At 34.0% G+C, this 25,760-nt stretch overlaps 1 protein-coding gene across 1 annotated transcript in view; it reads left to right on the top strand.

Annotated features, from left to right (window-relative positions):
- The window catches only part of LOC108910258 (dynein regulatory complex protein 1), a 67,423-nt gene that overhangs the window by 14,651 nt on the left and 27,012 nt on the right, over positions 1–25,760 (top strand). Inside the window, 7 exon segments of the mRNA XM_018714811.1 lie at positions 3,325–3,544; positions 9,980–10,254; positions 17,716–17,875; positions 19,555–19,741; positions 19,974–20,129; positions 22,067–22,242; positions 24,741–24,901. Of these exon segments, the coding sequence (XP_018570327.1) occupies positions 3,325–3,544; positions 9,980–10,254; positions 17,716–17,875; positions 19,555–19,741; positions 19,974–20,129; positions 22,067–22,242; positions 24,741–24,901 (1,335 nt within the window).

The following is a 25,760-nucleotide window of genomic DNA, read 5'->3' as shown; positions in this document are numbered from 1 at the left end:
GGTTTTGAGTAAAAAAAATTAAGTTCAGGATCATACATGCATATAGTCTTCTTTTCAATCTCATTTGATTTTGCACATCTAGTAGTTTCCCATAATTTTCTATTGGATGACAAAAAATTCAAAGAGGCAAGAACATTCCTAATAAGCGTTCAAGTTTTTTTTGATCAAAAAAATGTACTTAAAAAAGAGTCTAATAAAAAATGTGCAGGGGGTAGTTCATTTCAACGTCTTATAATAGGACGAGGACAATAAAAAAATATCGTCTAGAAGAAGCTTTATCAGCCTACATATCATGACAAATTTCACTTTCTAAATTTCAAACTGTTTGGAAATAAATAAATAAAACTTTATATATTTCACCCCCTTTTAAGGGGTCGTAACTCTTCTAAGAGGGCTTAAATAAAAAAATTGTATATGAAGGACCCCTATTAAAAGTGTTTAAACAATTGACCCTCAAATTTTTTGCACATTATTCGGGATCACCCTGTACATATATGTAGGTTTTATACACATTAAAATTTAGCCAAATGATTTAACGAGCGTTCAAATAATAACGAGGTCGAAGTTGGCTCTGACACATTGGACGTGGAGAGTAGCTTATAGCGACCAACTTAACCTCATTTCTCAACGAGCTGTATAGCAGCTGTCAGTTTCAATAACGTTAATGACTATATAACTTTATTTTAAAGAATAATCGTGATAATAATAACAAACAATTAAAGGAGCTGCGGAAAGTGTCCCCCTCCTTGTTATAACAATAAATTAAAGCAGCTGCTGAACGTATCCCCCTCCTTGTTCCAAGCACTTTTCACACCTGTTCCTCAAAGAATTAAAGACATTTTCTACGATGCTCGAGGTATTGTTAATTTCACGAATCTTGTCTATAAGTCGAGCCTGCAGATGGTTTAAATCAGGAATAGGCAGTTCAAAAATAGTGTTTTTAAGGTAAGGCCACAAAAAGAAATCACACGTCGTAATATCACATGACCTCGGTGGAAATTCATGTTCAGCATTGAGACTTATTAGTCGATTTTGGAAAACTTCCCTCAACATATTCATCGTCTCGCCTGCCGTATGTGCCCTTGCGCCATCTTGTTGAAAGTAAAAGTTTGTAATTTCGTTTTCTTCCAGCTGGTTAACAAAAGGAGCGATAATTTCTTCTCTATACCTTTGCGCAGTAAGAGTACCATTAAAAAAAATAGGTCCATAAATCCCCCTTCGATTGAGGGCACACCAAACTCCAATTTTTTGAGCGAGTTGGGGGGCCTCGACAAAAAAGTTATCTGGTTTTTCAGAAGACCACATTCTCATATTCTGTGAGTTTACGTAACCACTTAAATGAAACCAGGCTTCATCAGAAAAAAAGGTGATATTATGAAGTTCGCCGTAGTTGTTTAAAAACCATTCACAAAATACAGCCCGTCGCGGAAAATCAACTTCATGAAGTTCTTGCTGACAAGTTAAACGATAGGAGAACAAACGCAAATCTTTTTTTAACACTGTGTGGCAGGTGCCGACTGATACTCTCACCATTTGTGATAAAACACGTACAGAAATTCTTGGCGCATTTTCCATTATTTGTTGGACATTTTCTTTTAATTCTTCAGTCCGCTTTTTAGGTCGGCCGCTTCCTTCTTTTCTTGTTACACTGCCCGTTTCACGAAAAACTAACACGCACTTGAACTGAATGAACTGCACTTTGAAAAATTTTGTACTCAACAACGCCGGGAAATTGATTTTGAAATTCTATGAAACATTCCTCAATAGAATACTTACATATTCCATCAATCTTGCGTCCATTTCTAAAGTAGGACTCTATGATAAACACTTTTTGTTCTTGAGAAAACACCATTTTAAACGCTTTTTAAAACGAAAATATTCAAATTGATAGCGGCGATATAGCGCTTTGACAGATGACGTCTAAGTTCATTTGCTATACGCTACGCCCTACGTCCAAATTTTCAGAACCAACTTGACCACGTTTTTATTTGAACGCTCGTTATAATTATTGCAAAAATATATTCATAATTCAAACTTCAACCTACAAATAAAATTTTATGTTTTGCTTTAATTCTAAATTTATTTATACTACAACCAGTACAATCACAAATAAAATATAAAATATCTCCTTATCTCCTAAGAGAACAAATGGAGGTAAAACAGTAAAAAAGTTATTTTATTGGTATTGACCTGAACAACACTCAAATTTTTTCGTGAATGAATAGAAATCCCTTATTTATGGTCAACATCTGACATATACGTGTGGCGCCTGGTGTCTTTGCCTTTTCTCCAAAAATAAGGTATAAACTAATAAATAAGACATTGTGCCTACATGCATTGTAGCTTTGACAATACCTACAGAATAAACAGAACCATTTTTTATAGTTTTAGGCCTGTAAATTATATAAATTCTAAGTAAATCTTGAGATTTATTAAATGATTATGCGTCTCTCTTAGCTCAGTACTTTTATCTTGGGCCCTTAAAGTTTTATATTTTGGATTTGTAGGTGTTAGAACTGTGTTTTATTTTAAATTCGTGCGTTTAAGACAATTAGCCCAGGGCGGCCGAAACCTTAGAGACGGCCCTGCCTCCTGTGACTTCTCTGTCAGTTTCCAAGATACCAATACATTCAGCACCAAAATGGTCCTCACTGTACATGTGTTTAGTAGGTTCCTATTACTTCTTTTGGTTTGGAAAAATATCAGAGAAAAACATTATTCAGACTTGATTTTCAAACACTTCAAATTTATAACTTGCTGAGTTGACATTCGACCATTAGAACTTGATTCATTAACTTGATCTGAAACCGAGTTTTTTTTTAATCCACCACACAATTCAGTCAGTAATTCAAAAAATATTCAAATATCAATACAAGTACAGCAGGTACTTCTGGTGATTTATAAAAATAATATTAAAGAAAAAAATCAAAAGGCTTGTAGAGTTCCATACTTGATTTGATCTTGATTTGATTACTGTTCTGATTAAATAATCAAATCAGTATAAATATACTAACTTGACTTGAAATCGAGATTCTCTTCAATCGCTACTTGAATTGATATTCGCTAGAACTTCAAGCAATCCAAAATTGCCGGAATATTGTACTATATTTTTTATGGTTTTAAAAAATATTAAAGAAAGTGTACTCTTGAAAGAACGACTTTTTTTCGCGCACTTGAAATACAGTAGGTATTGTTTGACTTGATATTATGCCACTATTACCCGACTCGATTTCAAGTCACGTAGTTTGAAAATAAAGTCAAGCCTAATCAGTAAGTTAATATGTATATTGATAGTTCCTTCGCTTCATGCATCTTGCTTTATAGGCAGAGGAAAAAGCCGACCATTTTGCCAAAGTAAACAACGAAAAGTTCCAGAAGATTTGGGAGTTGAATACGGAGAGCTGCCAAAAGGTGTTGAGGAAGATTGCTCAGACTGATAAGATTTTATACGAACAGCAAATGGGGATCCAGTGGGTACCTCCTATATACCATGTTTTGAAAATGAAGCATTTGCAGAGTTTCAAAGATGCCCTCGTGCTTACAGGTACCTAATACATGTAACGAAAAAAAGAAAATGTTCTGAATTTATTAAAATGTTCCTTAATGTTAATTTAAGTTTAATGTTGAGTTAAAATAAGCTGAAAACAGTTTTCCGACAACTACAAACGAAAACAGTACAGGGGGTTAACCCTGAAATTTGAAATGTGTATTGTATTAGAAATTGAATTGTGATGCTAAAAGTAGTTTCAGTATGTAATACTCCAGTATATATGCCTTAAAACTATAGCATCCCCCTTACACAGTTTTAAAGTTATAATAGTCTTAAACCATTTATTGTTAGACACACTGGCATTAAAATACACTACACTAGATACAATATTTTTAGCGTTAAAAATGGGATGCTGAACTAGTATCAAGAAGCCAATGTTGCATTGGATCCCCTCTCTTCGTTTTAAAGTTTTAATAATTCCATAACCATTCTAGTGCTAGTTATAAAATATGGATGATAAGTAGTTTATACAATGGTAGTACTAATTGTAGTCTTTTTGATATTAAAAGCTGTAGCGCTAATACGAGGTATATTCAGAAAGTAACCGAACTTTATTTTTTTAAACTTTGTTATTAATTTTGTACATTACTGGTTCTTGTCCCTTTCAAAGTACTCCCCTTCTCTATTCACACACTTTTCTCAGCGGTGTTTCTATTTCGCGAATGAGATAAGAATTCAAAATCTACAATTCCATTAAATTTGAAAAAAACAGTGAGCATCACTTTGACATTGGATCGAGACTGACTTGCTTTCTTGGGGAGTGGAAATCATTTGTCAATCCATTGTAATGATTGAACTTTTGTTTCAATCTCGCACGGTGGGGATAAACGGACAAAAGTCTTCGTAAGGCATAAATTTCGATGAATCTTGATAATTTTTCTTTTAAATTACACACAGACCCTGTGACCATACCTAAATTAAAGAAACTTTCATGTGTATTATATGAATTATCAAAGTATTTTGCAAGTTCACTTCGGAAAACAACAAAACAGGTACAAACAAAAACACGATACAAAAACTTTAGTCCACACACAAATCTTAAACCCACAAACTCTAAACTCACAAACCCAAACCCAACCCACAAAACCCAAAACCACAAATCTCGAACCTATAAAACTCAAACCCACAAATCCCTAACCCTTAAAACCTAAATCCACAAACCTTAAAATCTTAAAAACCAAAATCATGAACTCCCTAACCTATACAGGGTGTCCCACCACAAGATCAGTCAATGGATATCTGGGGAACCGCTCTAAGGATTTTTTTGAAATTATGATGATATAGACTGTGGGGCCTACCAAGCTAAAATATTTTCAAGGTCATCGTACTTCCGGTTATACCGGAAGTCGATACTAGCTTTCTTATTTTAAATGAAACCCCCTATATACAGGGTGTCTCATAATTAGCTGCCAACTCTGAACAGGCCGATTCCATGATCATTAAAAAGTAAAAAAAGTCTTCTAAGTAAAAATGTTCATATGAACATGGGTCCGGAACTGCTTCCTAAGGGCACAGGGACCCATTGAAGAGGGAGGAATGGAAATCATTTTTTTGCAATATCTCTCAATCGCGTTGTGATAAATGAATGAAATTTGGTATACACAGCTAAATTTTGATGAGCAATTTGATGGACTAATCCATTTATTTCCACAAGGTCCATTGGGGTGGGTACGGGGGGGCCCTTGGTACTTTGCGTGTGTAACTTTTTCATCTTTGACTTTTTAACAAATTGGACAGCAAATTCCGTTTTCCCGAACTGTTTTACGTTAAAAAGGTACTCTTGTTTCAAATCGTTATCTTTAACGGTTTCTGAGAAAATCGCTCTTGAATTAATCCCACTTTGGTCAATTTCATAGTAATTTAAACAAAATTATCAAGGTATTCTTATGTCAAAGTATTGTCAACCCGATTGCCAATTTAATAGTTCTAAGCGAAAAAAATGGAAGAGTTTACGGGACAAGAGTTAGTTGATATGATATTTATTTATGGCTTTTGCGATGGTAATGCTGCAGCGGCAGAACGCGAGTACGGGAGAAGGTTTCCAAACCGAAGGCTGCCATCAAGGAGGACATTCCCTACGGTATTCCGCAACTTAGCTGCAACCGCCACTTTTCGAAAGGCACCGGGTCAAGGACGTCCCAGGATTAATAGGGAAGCGGAGGTCCTTGACGCTATTGAACAAGATCCTACGACTAGCATACGGAACATTTCAAGGCAAATAAATGTTCCTCGGCCAACGGTACTACATATCTTAAAGATTTCCTTAACAGAATTGATTAGATGTGCTACTAACATTTCAGGTTGGAAGAATATTAAAGCGACAAGGTCTACATGCCTATCACTATCGACGTGTACATGGCTTGATACCAGAAGATTTTGCGCCACGTATGCAATTTTGTCGCTGGATTTTGTCGCTGGACAACGAGCAAGCTTCCAAAATTTTGTGGTGTGACGAAGCTACTTTTACCCGAAATGGAAAATTAAATTTTCATAATTCTCATTATTGGGAAGAAGAGAACCCACATGTTGTTCGGAGAACAAACTTCCAGCAACGGTTTTCCATAAATTTATGGGCGGGAATAATTCACGACACTCTGATTGGACCTATTGAAATTCCACAACGTCTCAATTCAAATCTTTATTTAAACTTACTTCAAGAAAATCTTCCCCAAATTCTCGATGATCTGCCTCTAAATTTACGACGTAACATGTTTTTTCAACACGATGGAGCCCCGGCACATAGTGGTCGCAATGTTCTAAATTTCCTAAACGAAAATTTCGCTGGACGGTGGATAGGGAGGCACGGACCGGTAGCTTGGCCGCCGCGTTCTCCCGACCTAACCCCGCTGGACTTCTTTTTCTGGGGATATCTAAATCAAAAAGTTTACGCCACCGAAGTCGATACCCGTGAGGAATTGCTGCAGCGTATCAATGATGCAGCCAATGAAATTCGTCAAAACCGTTTTAGCATCTTAATAGCTTCGAGAAGTGTTACACGTAGGGCAAGACTTTGTATCAGAGAAGGTGGAGGGTTTTTTGAACAGTTTTTAAAATAGCTTGTTGTCTGTTATCAAAATTAAGTTTCCATCTTATGATCCCTTCGAAAAGTGACGGTTGCAGCTAAATTGCGGAATACAGTGAGGAATGTCCTCCTTGATGTCAGCCTTCTGTTTGGAAACCTTCTGCCGTACTCGCGTTCTGCCGCGCAGCATTACCATCGCAAAAGCCATAAACAAATCATCATATCATAATTGTTCTACATCAATAATGTGTATTACTGATTACGTATTAAATTATTATTATTATTTTTTGTTTAAATTACTATGAAATTGACCAAAGTGGGATTAATTCAAGAGCGATTTTCTCAGAAACCGTTAAAGATAACGATTTGAAACAAGAGTACCTTTTTAACGTAAAACAGTTCGGGAAAACGGAATTTGCTGTCCAATTTGTTAAAAAGTCAAAGATGAAAAAGTTACACACGCAAAGTACCAAGGGCCCCCCCGTACCCACCCCAATGGACCTTGTGGAAATAAATGGATTAGTCCATCAAATTGCTCATCAAAATTTAGCTGTGTATACCAAATTTCATTCATTTATCACAACGCGATTGAGAGATATTGCAAAAAAATGATTTCCATTCCTCCCTCTTCAATGGGTCCCTGTGCCCTTAGGAAGCATTTCCGGACCCATGTTCATATGAACTTTTTTACTTAGTTTTGATTATAGAATCGGCCTGTTCAGGGTTGGCAGCTAATTATGAGACACCCTGTATTATTGCATTTTTGGAAAGAGCAAGTTGAAAACATAGCACACTCCATACTTAGGATTTACCGGTTCCGAGATATTTTGATTTTTAAGCAAAAATTGACAGATGCAGACTGTCAGCAAAATTTAGTTTTCCGGGAAACATGAGTTTATAGAATTTGACATGAAAATTTTCCAGTTTTTATAGAGCGTGGTCAAAAAAAAATCGAATTAGAAGTTCAGAAATTGTGGAAAACTCGAAATTTTTAAATGGAAACTCCTAATTTTTTTAACGTATTTGCATTCTGCACTAAAATTAAGTGCAACTTTGTTAACGTTTCCCTATACCTAAACCCAGTGGTTTTAATTTTATTTCCGAATAAACATTTTCTTTTTCTTAAAATGATGTTTCCATTTGTTTCGCACATTTTAGGTTGGCCGTGACAGGTAAGTAACAATCAACATGAAAACTACTGTCACAGGTTTTTAATTGTCAAATTTATTTAGTTCCTTGTGGGTCGCTGCTCTAATAGAATCCGATGATAGATGCTATTTAATTTGGGACACTAAAAAATAGTGTGTATAGTACGCCAGTAACAACAAAGGAAAATTGTATGCATAGAGTAAGGCAATCATTTGAGCATCTATCACCGGATTCTATTAGAGCAGCGACCCACAAGGAATTAATCCGAAGGTGTGAAAAATGTTTAGAAGTTGAGAAATTGAAGGAAGACATTTTGAACATTTATTAAAATAAATTAGACAATTAAAAATCTGTGACACTTCTCATGTTGATTGTTACTTACCTGTCACGGCCAACCTAAAATGTGCGAAACAAATGGAAATATCATTTTAAAAAAAGGTAAATGTTTATTCGTAAATAAAATGAAAACAACTGGGTTTAGGTATAGCGAAACTTTAACAAAGTTGCACTTAATTTTAATGCAGAATGCTAATAAGTTAAAAAAATTAGGGATTTCCATTTTAAAATTTCGAGTTTTCCACAATTTCTGAACTTCTAATTCGATATTTTTTTTTGACCACCCTGTATAAAAACTGGAAAATATTCATGTCAAATTCGATAAATTAGGTCTTCCTCTACAAAATTTTTACAAAAAAAATAAACTCATGTTTCCGGGAAAACTAAATTTTGCTGACAGTCTGCATCTGTCAATTTTTGCTTAAAAATCAAAATATCTCGGAAACAGTAAATCCTAAGTATGGAGTGTGCTATATGTTTTTAAGTTAAAAATAGATGCTCTTTCCAAAAATGCAATAATATACAGGGGGTTCTATTTATAATAATAATAATATCTCTACTCCTCATTCTAACTACGAGAATTAGCCCAGAAGTCGGAGACTTGTGCGGGAGAGGAGGCGGCATATTATTATTACGCAGGCCGCATTTGCGCCCAGGAACGACTTATGTTGGTAGGCCCTAACCATCATTCAGTGCAGGAATGAGGGAAACCTGGAAAACCTCATTAATTAGGGGGGTGGTCAAATGCCAACCGGTGTCAATCTCTCACATTGACCCAAGCCAACATTCTTCCACCCTACCATACCTGCACAGAGGGTGCCAATCCTCCGTACAAGCATAGCTAATCTACGGTCTACCGGCTGCGGGATTCGAAACCCGGGCAGATCGACACATCGATTTAAGTACTGACGCCTTAAACCGTGCGGCTATCGACTGTGTCAAAATTTAAAATTTATTTAAAATAAGAAAGTTAGTATCGACTTCCGGTGTAACCGGAAGTACGATGACCTTGAAAATATTTTAGCCACATATCCATCGATGAAGTTCGTGGTGAGGGGACACCCTGTATACTCCAAACTCATATAGCCCAAACCAAGAAATCCCAAATTCACAAAACCCAAACCTATAACCACATAATTTTTTTTTATCAAATCTCAAAACAGTAACAAACCATTGCGTTTACACTCGAGATAATCAGATCGCTGATTGGTTGATTGTTGTGAAAAATTACACCAATCATGAGCCGGTAAAACGAAATGTTTTAACGTAGTTTTGACCTTATTGTTTTAGTAATTTTTAATTTTACCATAATTTGTTGCCAACGCGAAGAATGTAAAATTACTGTTTCAAACCAAATTACTGGTTCCGTGGTTTGTAATCATGTTTGAAGGGTCTATATCAGCAATTAGTCCAGACGGTATCTGTTTCAAAAAGCCATATTTGGGTGAATCGTACATCCACGGAGATTTTTATCTTTTTGGCTTTCACATATCGCGCATAAAAAAAACGTGGGCTTAATTGATCAATCGCTGTTTTTTTTTTAAAGAAGCGTCTTTCCAAGAATTTTTAAAACCTGCTTTAAAAAATTTGATTTGACTGAATATTCACAAAGTTCTAATTGTTTATAAGTACAAAAATTCGAACAATGTTTAAACAAGCGTCAGAGCTCTCCTAATTGAAGGATTCGGATTTTTCAAAAAAAGTTTGAAAGCTTGAGAGCCCTTCTATATGCGATTAAATTTTTAAGTATCTAAGGGCCTTGGTTATTGCTGTGCAAAATTTTGAAAATTTGCAAATTTTTTTTCAAAATCTGGATTGCAAAATTATTATGCTAAATCTATCGAACCGATTTTGATGAAATTTGGTGTGATAATTCTACATAAGATTCTAATAACTGTTAATAACACAACTTTTTGCAATAGGTGAATGTTCAGTGTCTCAAAGCATTACAAGCACAGTCTCGTCAGCGATTACACTAGCTAGAGATAAAAAAGCGGAAGAATTCCAGTTCAAATATTTCGCTGCCTTAAACACTGACGAACTAGACGCCAATCCAGTATATAGAAGGTTGCTGAAATACATACTCACCCACGTCTCGGATAAATCTGGTTTCTTGACGGAGAAACGACTGAAGGAGCTTTTAATGCCGTATGAAGATGATCAGAAGACGTTGGTTCGATTGGATAACGTCTTTGCTGTAAGTATGAAGATATAATTCTAAAGAAGGGGGGGGGGGGACAATATTAATGATATTTTTGAAATTGCTGATATACAGGGTGGGCTATTTTAATAACCCCACGTTAATATCTACGATAGTTTAGGTTCTAGCTAAAAATGACCTCTATAAAAGTTGTAAGGTTTGAGAGGGAAAACTGACCTTAAATTTGACCTTTAGGTCTCCGGTGAAGGTCAGCCAAGGTCAACTTCAAATTTTTAAATTGGGACCCCTATTTTTGACCCCGGAATTGAAAAGAGCGGTACATTTTACGTTCAGTTGGTGTCTTTCGTGCCTCATATGGTGATTCTGAGGCCAACATTACCTTTGTTACTGTTGAAATAAATGTAATTTTTAAATTTACATTTAAATTGACTGTTTATTAACGATTATTACACATTTGACTTTGAAATGTCTTGTTCAGATCACATAAAAAAGTAACGTTATACCACCCCGAATATACAATTTCATTCGGTATAAAAACGAGGGGTTTCTTTTAATACAAATCAATTTGACCTTCAAGTGATCTTAAGGTTGAATTTAAGGTAAGTACCAGTTAGCCTCTATTACACACTACAAATTTTAAAGAGGTCTTTTTCAATAGGAAACAACCGCGCTGGGAGTTACTGACTTGAATATTGTGTAAAAGGTAATGTTGACCACAAAATGACGAGGTTATTTTGACCCATAACAAAAGACAAGATCTGAACATAAAATTTTTGCGCCCTTTTCAATTCCGAGGTCAAAAATAGGGGTCCCTATTTAAAATTTGAAGTTGACCTTGACCTGAAATCCTGCAACTTTTATAGAGGTCATTTTTCGCTACAACCTAAACTGTCGGAGATATTGGCGTGGGGCGATTAAAATGCACACCCTGTATATCCCTCAAAATTTTCAACTTGATTAGCGACTAGTTCTACAATCATTATCTACCAAAATTTAAAATTCTAGTTGCGGTATTTAAGTAAGGTAGATTTGGTTCTATCGCCTTATTTTGATCCAGGAATCTACATTAACCATTGGTGGGCCAATATCAACACTTTTGAAGGGTATCTCGTATTTCTCAAGGAGACAGACAAAAACTAATTAATATCTCTTGTGCACAAGTTCAATTTTAGGTAACAAACGATAACATTTTTTTGGCCGCTTCTTTAATGTCGATTACTTAACTTTGTTAATTGCGATTATGCATTGCTTATTTTACCATTATTCCAAAGAAACCATAAGTTCAAATTGCTTTAATTCCATGTTTTTTTTCCAATTTCTGAAAAAATATCAGCAATATTTTTTAAATTAGTCAAATAGCAAGAAAAAATTCTTAAATTATGAGAATAGGTACTTAAAATCAAGACAATGTAAACTAGTGGAAAAAATTAAGGGATCAAAAAAAAATCTAAATTTTCTTCGATTTTTCAAATGGCTGTATCTTTGATAAAAATAGTCGTTCGAGTAAAAAAAAGCAGTTTGAAGCTTGAAGTTTCTAATTTTTGGATCTTGCAAAAAAATTTTTTCAAGTAACACATATCGCGCAATCTTATCATGAAAAAAAATTTTTCGAAATTTGTTTCGATCTTATTTTTGGTGTACGGACTTGAAAAAAATTTTTCCAACTTAACCACCTTATGGATTAGATAGGTTGTTCATTTAGCTTCAATTTCTTTATTTTTTGGTCTCGATACGACCATTTCTCGCTGAGCTATGGGACTTTGAATGAAAATGAATCATTTTCTCTTTGTTCATCGATATCTCAGAAACCAATGGCTGCACAGAAAATCGACGGTGGGTGTCAGAAACTTGAATGAATTCTCTAAAAGATCCTGGCACGGTTTTTTAGAAAAAAAAAATTTATCCTTAACATGACTGAAAAATCGTAAAAAATAGGACTTTTAGGGGTCTTGTAGAAAATCACGCGTAACATTGAGAATATTGGGAAAATGACTAATGTTAAGTGTGCCTTTTACAGGTCATTAAAAAATGTTTTGCCTAGTATATTAAATAGTACAAAAATGGATGGCCGGGTTCATTACGCATGACTTTTGTTATTGACATTTTGTTCTATACCTCGACAGAAAGGGTGGGGGAAGCCCCTAATGTCTAATCAGAAAAATGTATTTTTTTAACTGGCTCATCAAAAGCCGATAGTGTTATACCTCGTTGGAAAGGTCTTTTCATGCTTCATCTCGTGGTGAATGCGTAATGTCATTTACCTCAATATGGAGACCTACAGATGGCGTTATTTCAAAAGAATGCCGTTTTATAGATTTTTCTCAAAACTATTGTGTAAGTTTGAAATTTATAACGAAAGTGGTGTTTATTTATTGGCGCTATTTTTCCAAGTCTAGGTTGTGTCACGTCTTCTTAAAAAAGTGAAATAGCCGGATAAAACTTAAGAGCATAAAAATAGCTACATTTTGACGCCAAAAAGGATTCGATATCTTTTTTTGGTATCAAGTATAAGCAAAATAAATAATGATAATTAATTTGAAGAACACGACGCTAACGAGAGAGAGAGAGAGAGATAAAGCATGAAAAGTCCTTTCCAGGTATAACACTATGGGCTTTTGATGAGACAATCCTTAAAAAAATGAATTTTTCTGATCAGACATCCTTTCTGTCAAGAGATAGAACAAAATGTCAATGATAAAAGTTATGCGCTATGAATCCGGCTATCCATTTTTGTACTATACCTGAATAGGAAACATTTCTGAGAAAAGTTCAACTCTGTTTTGGTATGTAGATTGCGCCCCCTAGGGGCCGAGCTACGAACTTGAAAACCATTTCCAGCGATTTCTCTTAGTTGCTTTATTAATTAAAAGTTTCCCGAAGTTCTAGGGCCTATACTTTCCCTAATATCGTCCCTCGTGGACCTTAGTTTATTATATCTCACCAATGATGATTAATAAGTTCAAAACCGGTGGTGGAGAATGATCCTAGTTGTTTACTAGATATTGCGGGTATAATTTAATGCTGGTCGGATTATTAGTCTGCAGAGTAGCTCTTGTTCGTGTCATCATCAGTTAAATTCAAGTTTGTCCAGGACCGATGAAAGTATATCGGGCCACTATGTATACTATACTAATTTAGGAGAAATAATGAAATCGATATTGCACATTCAACTGTTTAATTAAACTCCAAAGTTAACGTATGTAAAAGTTAACCACTCCGTATAAATATTTGGCATTCAGTCAAAAATTATGAACGATTTGACAAATTGTCAGAAATGCTGAAACTTTCCTCTGATAATAGGTCAAGCAAGTTTCGATCATTTGTATTAAAAAAATGTGGTTTCGGCAACCTATCTCCAAACATCCTTTTGAACATTTTCAAAAACTTGAACGAAGACGAATTGAGAAGCAGTATCATCCCTGTCTGTCAGCAGTGGAGGGACGTCGCGGAAAATCCAACTTTATGGAAAAGCCTTACGTTCTCTGGAAAACAAATAGAAACTGCGACTATCTGCGATAAAATCTGGCAATACAAAAATGTGGAGAGGATCTATCTGAGAAACATCTTGGAACCTATAGTTGTCCTTAGGCAAATATCTAGGTACTCTGACAACTTACAACATCTCACATTAAGGTACTGTTTAAATATTTCCGAGGATGCTCTGAGACACCTCTTGTTTACTTGCAAAAACCTGAAAACTCTGGATCTGAAAGGAACCCCAATCAAGTTTTGCATATTTTACGAAGAATTGGCCTGTGCGAAAAATTTGTCGAGCATAAATTTGAGTGAAAATGCGCATTTGACTAGATCGAACATATTAACAGTAGCCATCAATTGCCGCAACTTGGATGAATTCCATTTGTCTACGTTTAATCCGAAGAACAGAAATTTTCTGAGCGACTCTGATTGTTATTTCATTATATCTTCCTTGGTGCACGATCTGAGGAGTATTTCCCTGGATTGTTCTACTCTAAACAGTTATTCATTTTCCTTCATCCTTCGATGCAAACATCTTCGTCACTTACACTTGAATTATGCCTACAATTTTGAAGGGAGCCTGTTTGAAAGTATTTGGAAAAACTTGCCGCACCTTTGCACGATGAAGATTCGGCACGGGCATCAGATCAGTGATCTGAACGTGAAGACGCTCTTCGAGGAAGGTAAGGACGTGTTAGGAAAAATACAGGTGATTGACTTCACAGGGTGTTGCAAAATAAAAAACGCGGGCGTAGATGCCATTGCAAACTGTTGTAAGAAACTAAAAACTCTCGTCCTAAGGAACTGTAAGAATGTCACTAGCATATTTTCTGTTTTGAAAAATTGTAAGCATCTGGAATTGTTGAATGTGGCATTTTGTGAAAATTTAATAGTTGATGATTCGCCTGTACCTCAGCGACTAAAGTTGCTGTTTATCAGCAGTAACAACGATCTCAAGGTTTTTGCTGACTTAGTGAAGAGACAGAACAGTTCGACTAAAATAAAAATCTGTGTATCTGAATTTAATAAACGTACAATAAATTATGAATAACACTCGATATACTTTTTATTTCGTTATACGAGATCTGTTCAGAAAATAACCGAACTTTATTATTAATTTTTATACATTGTTGGTCCTCGTCTCCTTCAAAGTACTCCCCTCCTCTATACACACACTTTTTCTATTTCGCGAAGCACTCTTGGATAGCTTCATTTGAAATGGTGTTTAAAGTTTGTCACGAATTTGCTTTGATATCATCAATAGTCTAAAACGGCGTCCTTTCAGCATTGATTTTAATTTCGGGAATAAGAAAAAATCGCATGGAGCCAGGTCTGGCGGGTAAGGAGGGTGAGGGAGACAGTAATCTAATTTTTGACATGGTGCAACAACTATGAGTTGTCTCGCCACAACTCTGGCATCTTACTGCTGATTTTTTCATGTAACCTTTTAACTGTCGAAAAAAAAACAGTGAGCGTCACTTTGACATTGGATCGAGACTTTCTTGGGTAGTGGAGATCTTTTACCAATCCATTGTAATGTCTAAACTTTTATCTCCATGTTGTAGCTGTAAACTCAGATTTCGTCTCCCGTTATGATCCTCTGAGTGAATGTTTTGATCGTCATTGGGTTGTTCAAGGAGTTGCCGACAAATTTCCACACGATGTTCTTTCTGTTGTTCGGTCATCAAATGAGGAACAAATTTTGCTGCAACTCGATGCATGTTCAAAATTTCATGACATGACCCAATTGAGGTGCTGACCTCTTCTGCAATATAGCGATTCAAAAAGTTTAAAAAGTTGTGTTCTTGATAATATGCACACGTGTCCACGCCACTTGTGAGATAGTGCACTTGGCGCGTTTTTTAACGTGGTTTCCCCGGTAGACCTATTTCACGATCTATTGTGGTCTGTTTAATTAAATAATATTGTATTAAATAAAAAATTATACTATTGGAAATGATGAAAGCGGTGTGAATTATAAGTAATTGGGGAAAACTATTCGTCTGATTGATAATTATCTAATGGAACTTCAAGTGTGATGTTTTCTTCTTCTTCTCTCCCTTCTTCTTCTTCTTCTTCCTGCTGGATACAAGTTAATTGTTCTAACAAAAAAAAAAATTAAAAACTGTTGTTTTACCCCTCCTGAAAATTATCTATATCTCAGAAATGGTGATTCTTAGGAAAAAAAGTGTAAGGATAATTTTTATAGATAATTGCATAATCTACAATTTTTGTCCGATCTATTTTTATGATAAAACTTACCGTTTGGCTGAAAAATGCAAAAAACCCATATTTGCGAACTTTGACCTTGAATAATTTTTTTTTGCAGATGTGGGATTAATGGGGACTTATCACATTTCATTTATAATCCAACATTTGTACCAATTTTCAGCTTTATGCGAATTATTGCAACCTTGAATGTCTATTTTCGCCCGGTTATAAATAAAAATCAGTTGTATATACTTTTGAGTTTTAAAATTAGTTATACAGGGCATCATGTTATTGCTAACCAGAAATATTTTAGGTTACAACTTTTTTGAAATTAGGATTTTCTCTTATGATTTTATTCTTCACAGAAGAAATATTGTTGTCAAAACTCGTTTCTTCTTTTTATTTTCAAGAAGACGAGCAAACATTGGAGGTTTGTTTAAAACTTACAGAATTAGTTTTGTTTTTTTCTGACAGACATTTGAAATAATATCACCTATTAAAATAATTGTAAAAACTACTTCTTTTGAAAACACCCTGTATAGGTACAAAAGTATGGCGTACAGATGTCACATTTAGTATGCATTGGAGATCTCATCTCATGTATCCACGGATTACTGGGCGAGGAGGGAAAACTTTTAGTTATTTTTTTCTTCATAAACAATTTTTGTAGTGAAATATTGACGATGCCCACTGTTTATAATTATGTTTTTGGGTAAGTTCCCATTAATTAATGATATTATGGGAAGCAACACTTACAATGTGACACACTTTGTATATTTTCTCACCTGCACTCAACACAAATCCACGGTATTTCTGGAAACAGCTCCTTTATACGTCTATGAAAATACCTAATTGATTTTTTTTCTGATTTAAATTAATATTCATCATGATGTTGCCCTTCTAAAAAAATCGAACCATTTGTAACAGTGTTGTTTGAATTAAATTTGAATAAAAAATAAAGCCATTTCAATTACAATTTCTTATTTTCTGCACACCCTGTACGTCATTTATATTTAAATTAGATTATTTAGACAAACAAACAAATAAAGTTTAGTCACAACAGAAAAGCAAAATAAAAAGGGTATGATTTTTAAGTATAGTCTTTCCGAAGTCAGTTGAATATGTATAAAAACGCCTAGCAAAAAAATTAATGAGCTTCATAGGCGCCACTAAAAAAGTTTTCTGCTAAAGGTAAAAAATTATATAATTTGTATATAATGTGCAGAAAATTTCTATTATATGTTCATTTGGCTAACAACATATTTTAATTATTTATGTTCTCAAACAATTTTATTATATTGACGGTAAATTTCGTTTTGTTCCGTTTTAAAAGATCTCCAAAATGTCATTTGGTAATAATATTAGTAAACAAAATAGCTCTCTTATTTCTCCCATTCGCAATTGTAATACGAATGATTAATAGAAAGTGCCTATAATAAATTAAAATTACCTGAATCACAGAAAATTCCGCATTACTGCACTGCTAGGCAATGCGTTAATCACTTGACCACAACTGAGCTTTATTGCCCAGTCGCCCAGTACAGCTGTGTTATACGCCGTTTACCCGCGCGTGCATTCTTCAACTGAGCGTATACATTTCTACCTCTTCCACGTTTAGTTCGACTAGACCTGTATATGGGTATGACTAAATAAATATGGAAACAACTTTTTCAAATATTTCTATGCTGAGTTGTTGTATCAGCGACCGAACCTGGTATATTCTGCCAGCCTCTTGGTTTTTCAAACTATACAACCTAAATGTCTTAGAAGTATTGTCGCTTTGCGACTGTCTATATTTATTCTTTTTAGTCTTTAGGTATCAATGTAAAAGAAGATATAGATCTGCTGATAACTTATTTTATCCCATACTCTCATTGTCCCATCTGTTCTGCTCAGCCAGATCTAGGAATTCAAGCTTCAACGATTATGAGATTTACATCACAAATTTCAAATATATCTGGATTTAGCAGTAAGTATATTTGCTTATCTTGTTTATTTTCATTATGCTTATTCTACTCAAACTAGGTCAATATAGATTTTACAAACGTTTCAGGACACTCCATTAAAATTGGGTACCTACGTACTTTTTGCAAAAAAAATGTGAGAGAAAAGTTTATTTTGAATAAAAATTTAAATCATCATTTTGACAACTAGCAATGGATATAAAAAAATGATTATTTTGCATATCAAAAGGATATTAATTGGATAATTTGCTCACAAGGGAAAATCTGTACACAGGTTCCATTCCGCAACATATAGTACAGGGTTAAATTTAATTTTCACAAAAATTTTTATAAAAATCTCATTACTGGATTTTACATATCGGAATTCCAAAACAATATTTTTCTAACACAGTATGTAACAGTTTCCATGTCAAAAAGATTACACTAACTTGTCAGGACATCATTTCAGTTAAGATTACATTAGTACGCGGCAGTAAATCTAAAAAAAATAAAGACAACAAAACTTTAGTGACGGTAATATACAAGGTGATTCAGAACTTATAAAAAAAATTGGATGTACAGGGGACTCTTACAAATACAATTTTGTAAAGAAAAAATCAATAAGAGCAGTTCGTAAATGATTTTAAAATACACTTCTGCACGGCACTGGAAACTGGTACACTGTAAAAGCTGACCTTGCATAATGCGGCCGGAATGGCGGCAAAGTGTGATAAAAACGGACAAATACTTTCGCATGGAAAGAAATAAAATAGAATTTTATAGCACCTATTTTATATCGGCAAATTCAACTGGTTTTGCCGTTATTGTTATTATTAATTAATAAAGTTAATTTGTGTTTTTAAATAATAAAATAATTTGACAGCCGATGTTACAACAATAATTTTATCCACCGACGGGTAAACACATATTTGGGTCCGTCTTACTCAGTTCCTACGGACTAACATAAATGTTGTCTTGCTTCACCATAAATGAAAACGATATCCATTAACTTCAAGTTGCTATAGGTACACGCAAACCATTTTTGCCACTAACTGCTAAAAAACTATTATAAACACCACAGATAACAGGTAAACACTATTGCAACGACGATTGTAAAATCAGATTTCAGTATTCAAAGTCGCTGAGGCCACGTGGCTCTCCACGCGTATTGCGAATGACGCTAGAGACTACAGCTCATTAGTGTGGATATCTATTTTACGAAACACTTGTTGGTTATACTTGAATACTTCTAAATCCTTGTAAAAATAAATTCATTTGAAGTTGTTCGTTTTTATAGTATCTATGTAAATAATACACAAGGATCAGAATCTGTCTGCACAATTTCAACTATGACAATTTGTTGCGGGTTGCTTAAATATGTGACGTCACGCTAAAAGAGTCTATTCTAGACGACCGGGAGTTTTCAAATCGTGAAGAAGCCACAGAGTGTGCAACTTAAAAAAAAAAACGAAGAGCTGGAAGTAGATTACCAAACATTGCAAAATAAGTGGATTCAAATATTAGTGGCCCAAGAAATAAAGAAAAGCAATAAAGCAAAAAAAGACCAGTGGATGCAAAATACTCAGTAGTTACTTACAAATTAGAGAAATTTTGCACCAGTTTATCCATTTAAAACTTTTTGTACCGAGATCGTGGCGAAATTGACTCAGCCTATAGATATATTTCTAAATTCCGTAAATTTTAGGAAAGGAAACGGAAAATGTAGATTGTCTCGAGTTGCAGCAGGCGTATTATGCCGTTCAGCAACCTGCTCGGCTCATAGACGAAGTCCTTAAGGAACTAGTGCCTTCGGAAAATAACTCGGATGAACAAGAAGCAGACAGTGAAGATTCACTAGAACAGGCTTGTGGTGGAGCTCCGGACGATCAAAAGTAAGTTTATGTTTATTTTGTACATCTGTATGCCAGTACCAAGGAAAATAAAAAGCAAAATCCAATTTCTGTTAATAGTGTTCAACTTATTATAAGCAAAGAAAAAGGAACACACAGACTGTGTAGTTTAAACTATTTATAGACTTTTTTAAATGATATTAATAAATAGTGTGCCATCGAATCTGTACAAAGTTTAAGTTTTCTTTGAGTTTTAGAATCATAATTTTTTTAGTTCTGTTACTCCTAAGGAGAAAAAAACTACCAAAAGGACCTTTGCTGTTGAAGATAGATTCGCATGCGAATATAACCATCAATTGTTAATAAGCCCCGTTTATATTTTGAGAGCATTGAGAGAATTCGTAATGTCCTATTATGAAGAAAAAGAGGGGTAAGTAAAACAAAGATTTTCACTACTGGAATTTTCGCTATTGTCAGTTTAAACACGTTGTGCAAAGCGATTCAGAACCTATGGTTGACCGCCATTACAGGAAAACGGAAGTGATTTTGTGACATAAATACTAGTAACAAACGGACTCTGCCATCATATAAAAGATAGTCTGTAGATATACGCTTATATGTAGGCTTAGTGCGGCGCGGAGTTTAACAGGACCGTAGTCAGATTGCGAATGAAAATATTCATATGTTTACAGAAATATGTCGCAACATAGTACTATTACGAAAGAGCAAGGCTAAGTAGATAAGAGGAAAAAATAAATTTAAATGACACCACTTACCCGATAAGGCTTCTGTGGCATATTGGAAGGATATAGACATGTTACTACGTGCTTTTCTTTAGTGAAACGGTGACACACAAGCATCAGTAGCTTCGTCTAAACGGAATTGTCTGCAATGTTATCGTGTACTGATGTCACTACATTGTTCTAAACCCGATCAACATATCTTAGTCTTGTACTTTCATAAAGATTTTTCGGTTCATATATTTTTCTAAAAACGTACGGAACTTGGGGTTCTCTAGTTTGTTTAATATTTTTGGAATATTGCTTGAAAGAAAGGCGTTTGCAAGTTCATAGAAAAATACAGAGTCTTCAGCGCTGGATGAGGCATGGCTCTTCAACCGGTTTGTGACTTTAGTTTTGTCACAAAAATTTATAATGCGTTCACACACAATACAAAACAGGTCATTTCCTTTAATACGTATGTCCCTGTAACCTTCAGGATCACTGTCAAACCACATTTGAAATAATTCCCGTCTATTTCTTTTCTCTTTTGACATTTCACTTCACTGTTCCCCCCAACTAACAGTTGTTAATGGAAATTATGTTACTGTTTATAAATAATTATTTAAATACACACGCGAGTCAGCTGTGAAGGCCACCGACCCCAACGCTGGCTCTGTTAGACTCTGTACGTGCACTAAGCCTACTTATATGTTTCCTACTCCAATTTACCATTAATTAATTTTTTATAAACATTTTCATAAAAAAACCGCATTTCTTTTAGTTTTTTTTTATAAAACCTAAACTAACGTAGAAATCTGAATGCTATAAAGAGCATATTTGTAAAAATTAAGAAAACCCGGAAAAATCGGAAAATTTGTTTTTTTTTTAATTCATTTTTTAAATTGTAGAGCTGACCCTGTGCACGAAAGTAGTGAATATGTACTTTAAGTGTGCACAAAGGTGGCGCTGCCAGACCATTAGTTTTGGCACAATTGCAATTTGAATTTTTTGTTGCACTATATTTAAGATTTTCTGGATGCGTTGGAGGTGGTCCGATTTTAATTTTTCAGCTAGATTTTAAAAGTAGAAGTATAATACTCAAAACTCCAAACTCCAAACATGCTCAAAAACGGCCTCGAGCGTTTACGCGGTCGTTATTGGGGCAAGATTGGGAGATGAGGGGTAGTAGGGAAACAATTTTGATAAAAAATATGCTGTTGATTAAAGTACTGACGTACACAGTACAATCAACAATACAACGCTGTACAGATAGAAATTAATTAAATTAAACATGTTAACATCATACGAAGCTATGCCATTCATGTTGTGTAAAAATAATTTTGATGACATCACAGTCCTTAGTGAGGTAAAACCATGCAAGATGGGTTTTATGTAAAATTCATTATTATTATTCCGTTTTTCTATACCTAGCGCCCATTTTTGAGCCGTACCATTGCAAACTTTGTTTTTTAAGAGGTACATGGTCGATCACATTAGGGCAAAGTTATGGAATTTGATGATGAATAACTTGGGCAAAAGAAATTTGACATATCTTTTTTCGTTTTCAAGTTATCGTTGAAAAACTGAGAATTTTGATTTTAAAGAGTTACGTTATACAACCCTGTTGCATACATATCTATTTTAGGCTTCCTACCACTGGAGAAAGGCTGCATAGAAAAAGACATACAATTTCTCGATTGCTATCAGAATCTGATATAATGAAATACTGGGACAGGTTTAAAAATGTTTATGATGCAGAACGAATTAGAGTTTGGGATGCATTGTTTGAAGGACTAAAAAAATATCATGAAATCCTGAAAGGTAATGTATCATAACAAGCAATATATTTGTATATTATAACAGCGAAGTAGCGAAAAACATTGAAGAGTGGTCCCTCTCGACAAAATGAAATGAATCCTAATTCTAATCTTTTTTTAAAATTTATTCAGCAACAATCAGACTTTACAATTTTGTAGACTATTTTGCTAATTGAGAGATTAGTAGTCTCAGCTTATGTGTCCTGAATAGACTTCTCCATCAAAAGGTCATACCTTATTCCATTTATCATTTTCACTTCAGTCTTTGATGTGTGTTTCTAGTTTTTGATAATGCTTCTGATTTTATTCCTCAATTATTGCTTGGATTGTTGGGATGCAAAGATCATGATGTATCGTCTTTTTGGTGAAGTACTATGGAGCGCCTATATTGCATGACTATTTTATTGTACTCGTTGTATTAGAGTAATGCTGGATTTACTGGTACAGCCATATAACCAGAAGAAAATGAGAACAACTTTATAAATTAAAGTTTTCTAGCCACATTGGTGACCTCTTAATAAACTAATATATCATTTTTCTATATCTCAATCAATATCCATTAATTTTCAACCTCTCTCTCTATCTACGAGCATATCTTTAATATCTAGTTTTTAGGTCAATCTGTTATATTTTTTCTTATTTTGCGTTCTGGTCAATTAAACTTGAAATTAAGGAAAAGTCTTACGTACTCTATACATGATGTTTGTAGGATTTTAATGTTATTGATTATGAATATTGACCTCTTCTGTGGGTAAAACTCAGATTTGCTTTAATAGGTTTTAAATCTCCACTTTTTCAGCCAATCCTAACTAATATAATAACTAGCCCTTTAGGGATTATCAGAATGACTATGCTGCCTGTAAATGCGCATGTTATAGTATAATTAGAGGTTAGGTTGGGTTACTACTGAACAAACTTTTTGCCTCTACTGGCGTCATAGTTTTTAATCAGGTGCTCAAGAACAGCTGAAGATATAACTTGGTACTTTAAATGTAAAATCTAGTTTTGTCCAAATATCGAGGAGTTTTAATGGTTCCAACTATCAAAAGGTATTATGGAGATAATTTTTTGCACATCAGGACAAATTGTGTTTAATATCAGGCAAGACTTTTGCGTCTCTTGAACATTTTTCATAAAATGCATCATTAACAAGTAAATGCTCAAAAGACATGACAATGTTATTAGTACCTTCATAAAAATGCCCATAGGTAAGGTAAATATTTTTGTGTATTGTCTAAAGCTATTTATTGGTGACTTACTGTTTCTCTACTTATTTAAGTATTTTGCTACCTAAATAATTGTTTAATAGTTCAATTGCATTTAGCATTCTTTATTCAAATAAAAATAGATTTATTAAATTTTTTTTCCAAATATTGAGGAGTTTGAATGGTTCCAATTATCGAAAGGAATTATGGAGATATTTTTTGCAGATTAGGACAAATTGTTTTAATATCAGGAAATACTTTTGCGTCTCTTGAATATTTTTCATAAAATGCAACATTATCAAGTAAATGCTCAAAAGACACGACAATGTTATTAGTACCGTCATAAAAATGTCTATAGGTCAGGTAATTATTTTTTTTCTGTATCGTCTAAAGTTATTTATTGGTAACATACTGTTTCTCTACTTATTTAGGTATTTTGCTACCTAAATAATTATTCAATTGATCAATTGCATTGCATTTAGCATTCGTTATTCAAATAAAAATAGATTTATTCAAAACTTTGTCCAAATATTGAGGAGTTTGAGTGGTTCCAATTATCGAAAGGTATTATGGAGATATTTTTTCCAGATTAGGACAAATTGTTTTTAATATCAGGTAAGACTTTTGCGTCTCTTGAATATTTTTCATAATATTGCCCCTTTACCAGTTAATTGTTCAGGGGTTTTGCCATTTTTTTTGTTCCTTTCTTAAAATTGCCTTTGGTTAGGTTATTTTTTTTTTTTTTTTTTTTTAAGTTTTTTTTTTTTTGCGTTCTTTTTTTTTTCTTTTTTTGGTTTTTTTGTTTCTTAATTATTTTTTCATTTTTTTTCCATTTGCTTTGCTTTTGGCTTTTTTGTTTCAATTAAAATTGGTTTTTTCAAAACTTTGAAATATATAGTGATTTTCAACTACAGTCAATTGTTGAGATGGCCAAATTACTGCTACACGTATTTTGATGTTAAAAAAAATATATTTCTTGTTGGCTTTATATAGTTTTTCCTTGACAGTTAAAACTTCAAACTACTTATTTCCATACTATTAGGTGAGATGAGGAAATGTTGCGTCTGTCTTTTAATTAATCTTTCATGATACCATTTTTGAAACTTTTAACAACTGATTTAGGAAAAGGTTTTATTTTTTTATGTTTACTCTTGGTTATCGCAACATTGCTGTTCATTTTGAAAAGTAGTCTTTATTAGGGTTTGAAATATGAGCTGTTAATATTTGGGCTAAATGTTATGGAATCCATTAGGTATTGTGTTAGTTTCTTTGAATGAAATGATTATTCTATTTCCAGATCGCAAAAACCTATGTGAAGAGGTTGTTTCTTTACGCCGGCAAAACAGAGACTTGAAAAGGCTCTTGGCTAACTACTTGGATCATGGAGAAATTATGTCACCACCTTGTTCTTCCGAAAATCAACATTTCATACATTCCACTACTCCTCCATATGCGAATGCAAAAAAATTATAGAATGTGTCAATTTTTGGTGTTTTATCAATAAAATATTTTTCTTATGTATTGTCCTTCATTGTAGAAGTAGTTATATAGGGAGCAACACCCAAAGATTCTCTTATCAATATACAGGGTGTCTCACATTTAAATAGCAGGACTTCAGGAATCAGTAGAAGACCTCAATTTGAGTCTAAAAGTTCCTATATATATGGGTCCTAAAACGCTTAGTTTCTGAGATACAGGGCGTTCAATTTTATTTTTGTTTTATTTATTTATTTTTTAACTAAATAACCGCTGACAAAAAAAATCATCATGTTGCGGCGAAAGACTTAGTATTTGAGGGCAAATAATTTGACACAGAAAATCATCGCATATTAGTTCCAGTGGTGGAGATAGAGGGGTCTCTATGCATATTTTTATAAAAAAAAGTATAGCCGATTTGATATTTTGCAAATGTTTTCGAAAAATATGAAAGAGCATTCAATTTTACCCAGAAAAGGCCCTCTTGTCCAAAGTCGATAGGAGGTGGCGTTTTCAAGAAAAACCGAAAATACTGTTTAGAAGTCAAATAATAATTTTTAAACATTGTGTTACAACTAAATTAAATATGTAGTTCAAAAATTCGGTTAAAATTGTTTTTAATTAATTAAATGAAAATAAATACAAAAATAAATAACGAAAACCATATTACATCAAAGCAAATGTTCGAAATGTAAACCATTTTCTTCGATACATAACTGACACCGACGCTGAATAGAACGTCTCATTTGAATTAAGTTATTGTCTCTGATTTCACTGCATGCGTTCCGAATCCGACGAATAAGTTCATCCCTTGTGTCCACAGTAGTGGTATAAACTCTCT

This window comes from Anoplophora glabripennis, unplaced genomic scaffold, assembly GCF_000390285.2.
Source record: "Anoplophora glabripennis isolate ALB-LARVAE unplaced genomic scaffold, Agla_2.0 scaffold336, whole genome shotgun sequence".
Lineage (NCBI taxonomy): Eukaryota > Metazoa > Arthropoda > Insecta > Coleoptera > Cerambycidae > Anoplophora > Anoplophora glabripennis.
Note: the sequence above shows the minus strand (reverse complement) of the source record. Positions and strands in the feature narration are given on the sequence as shown.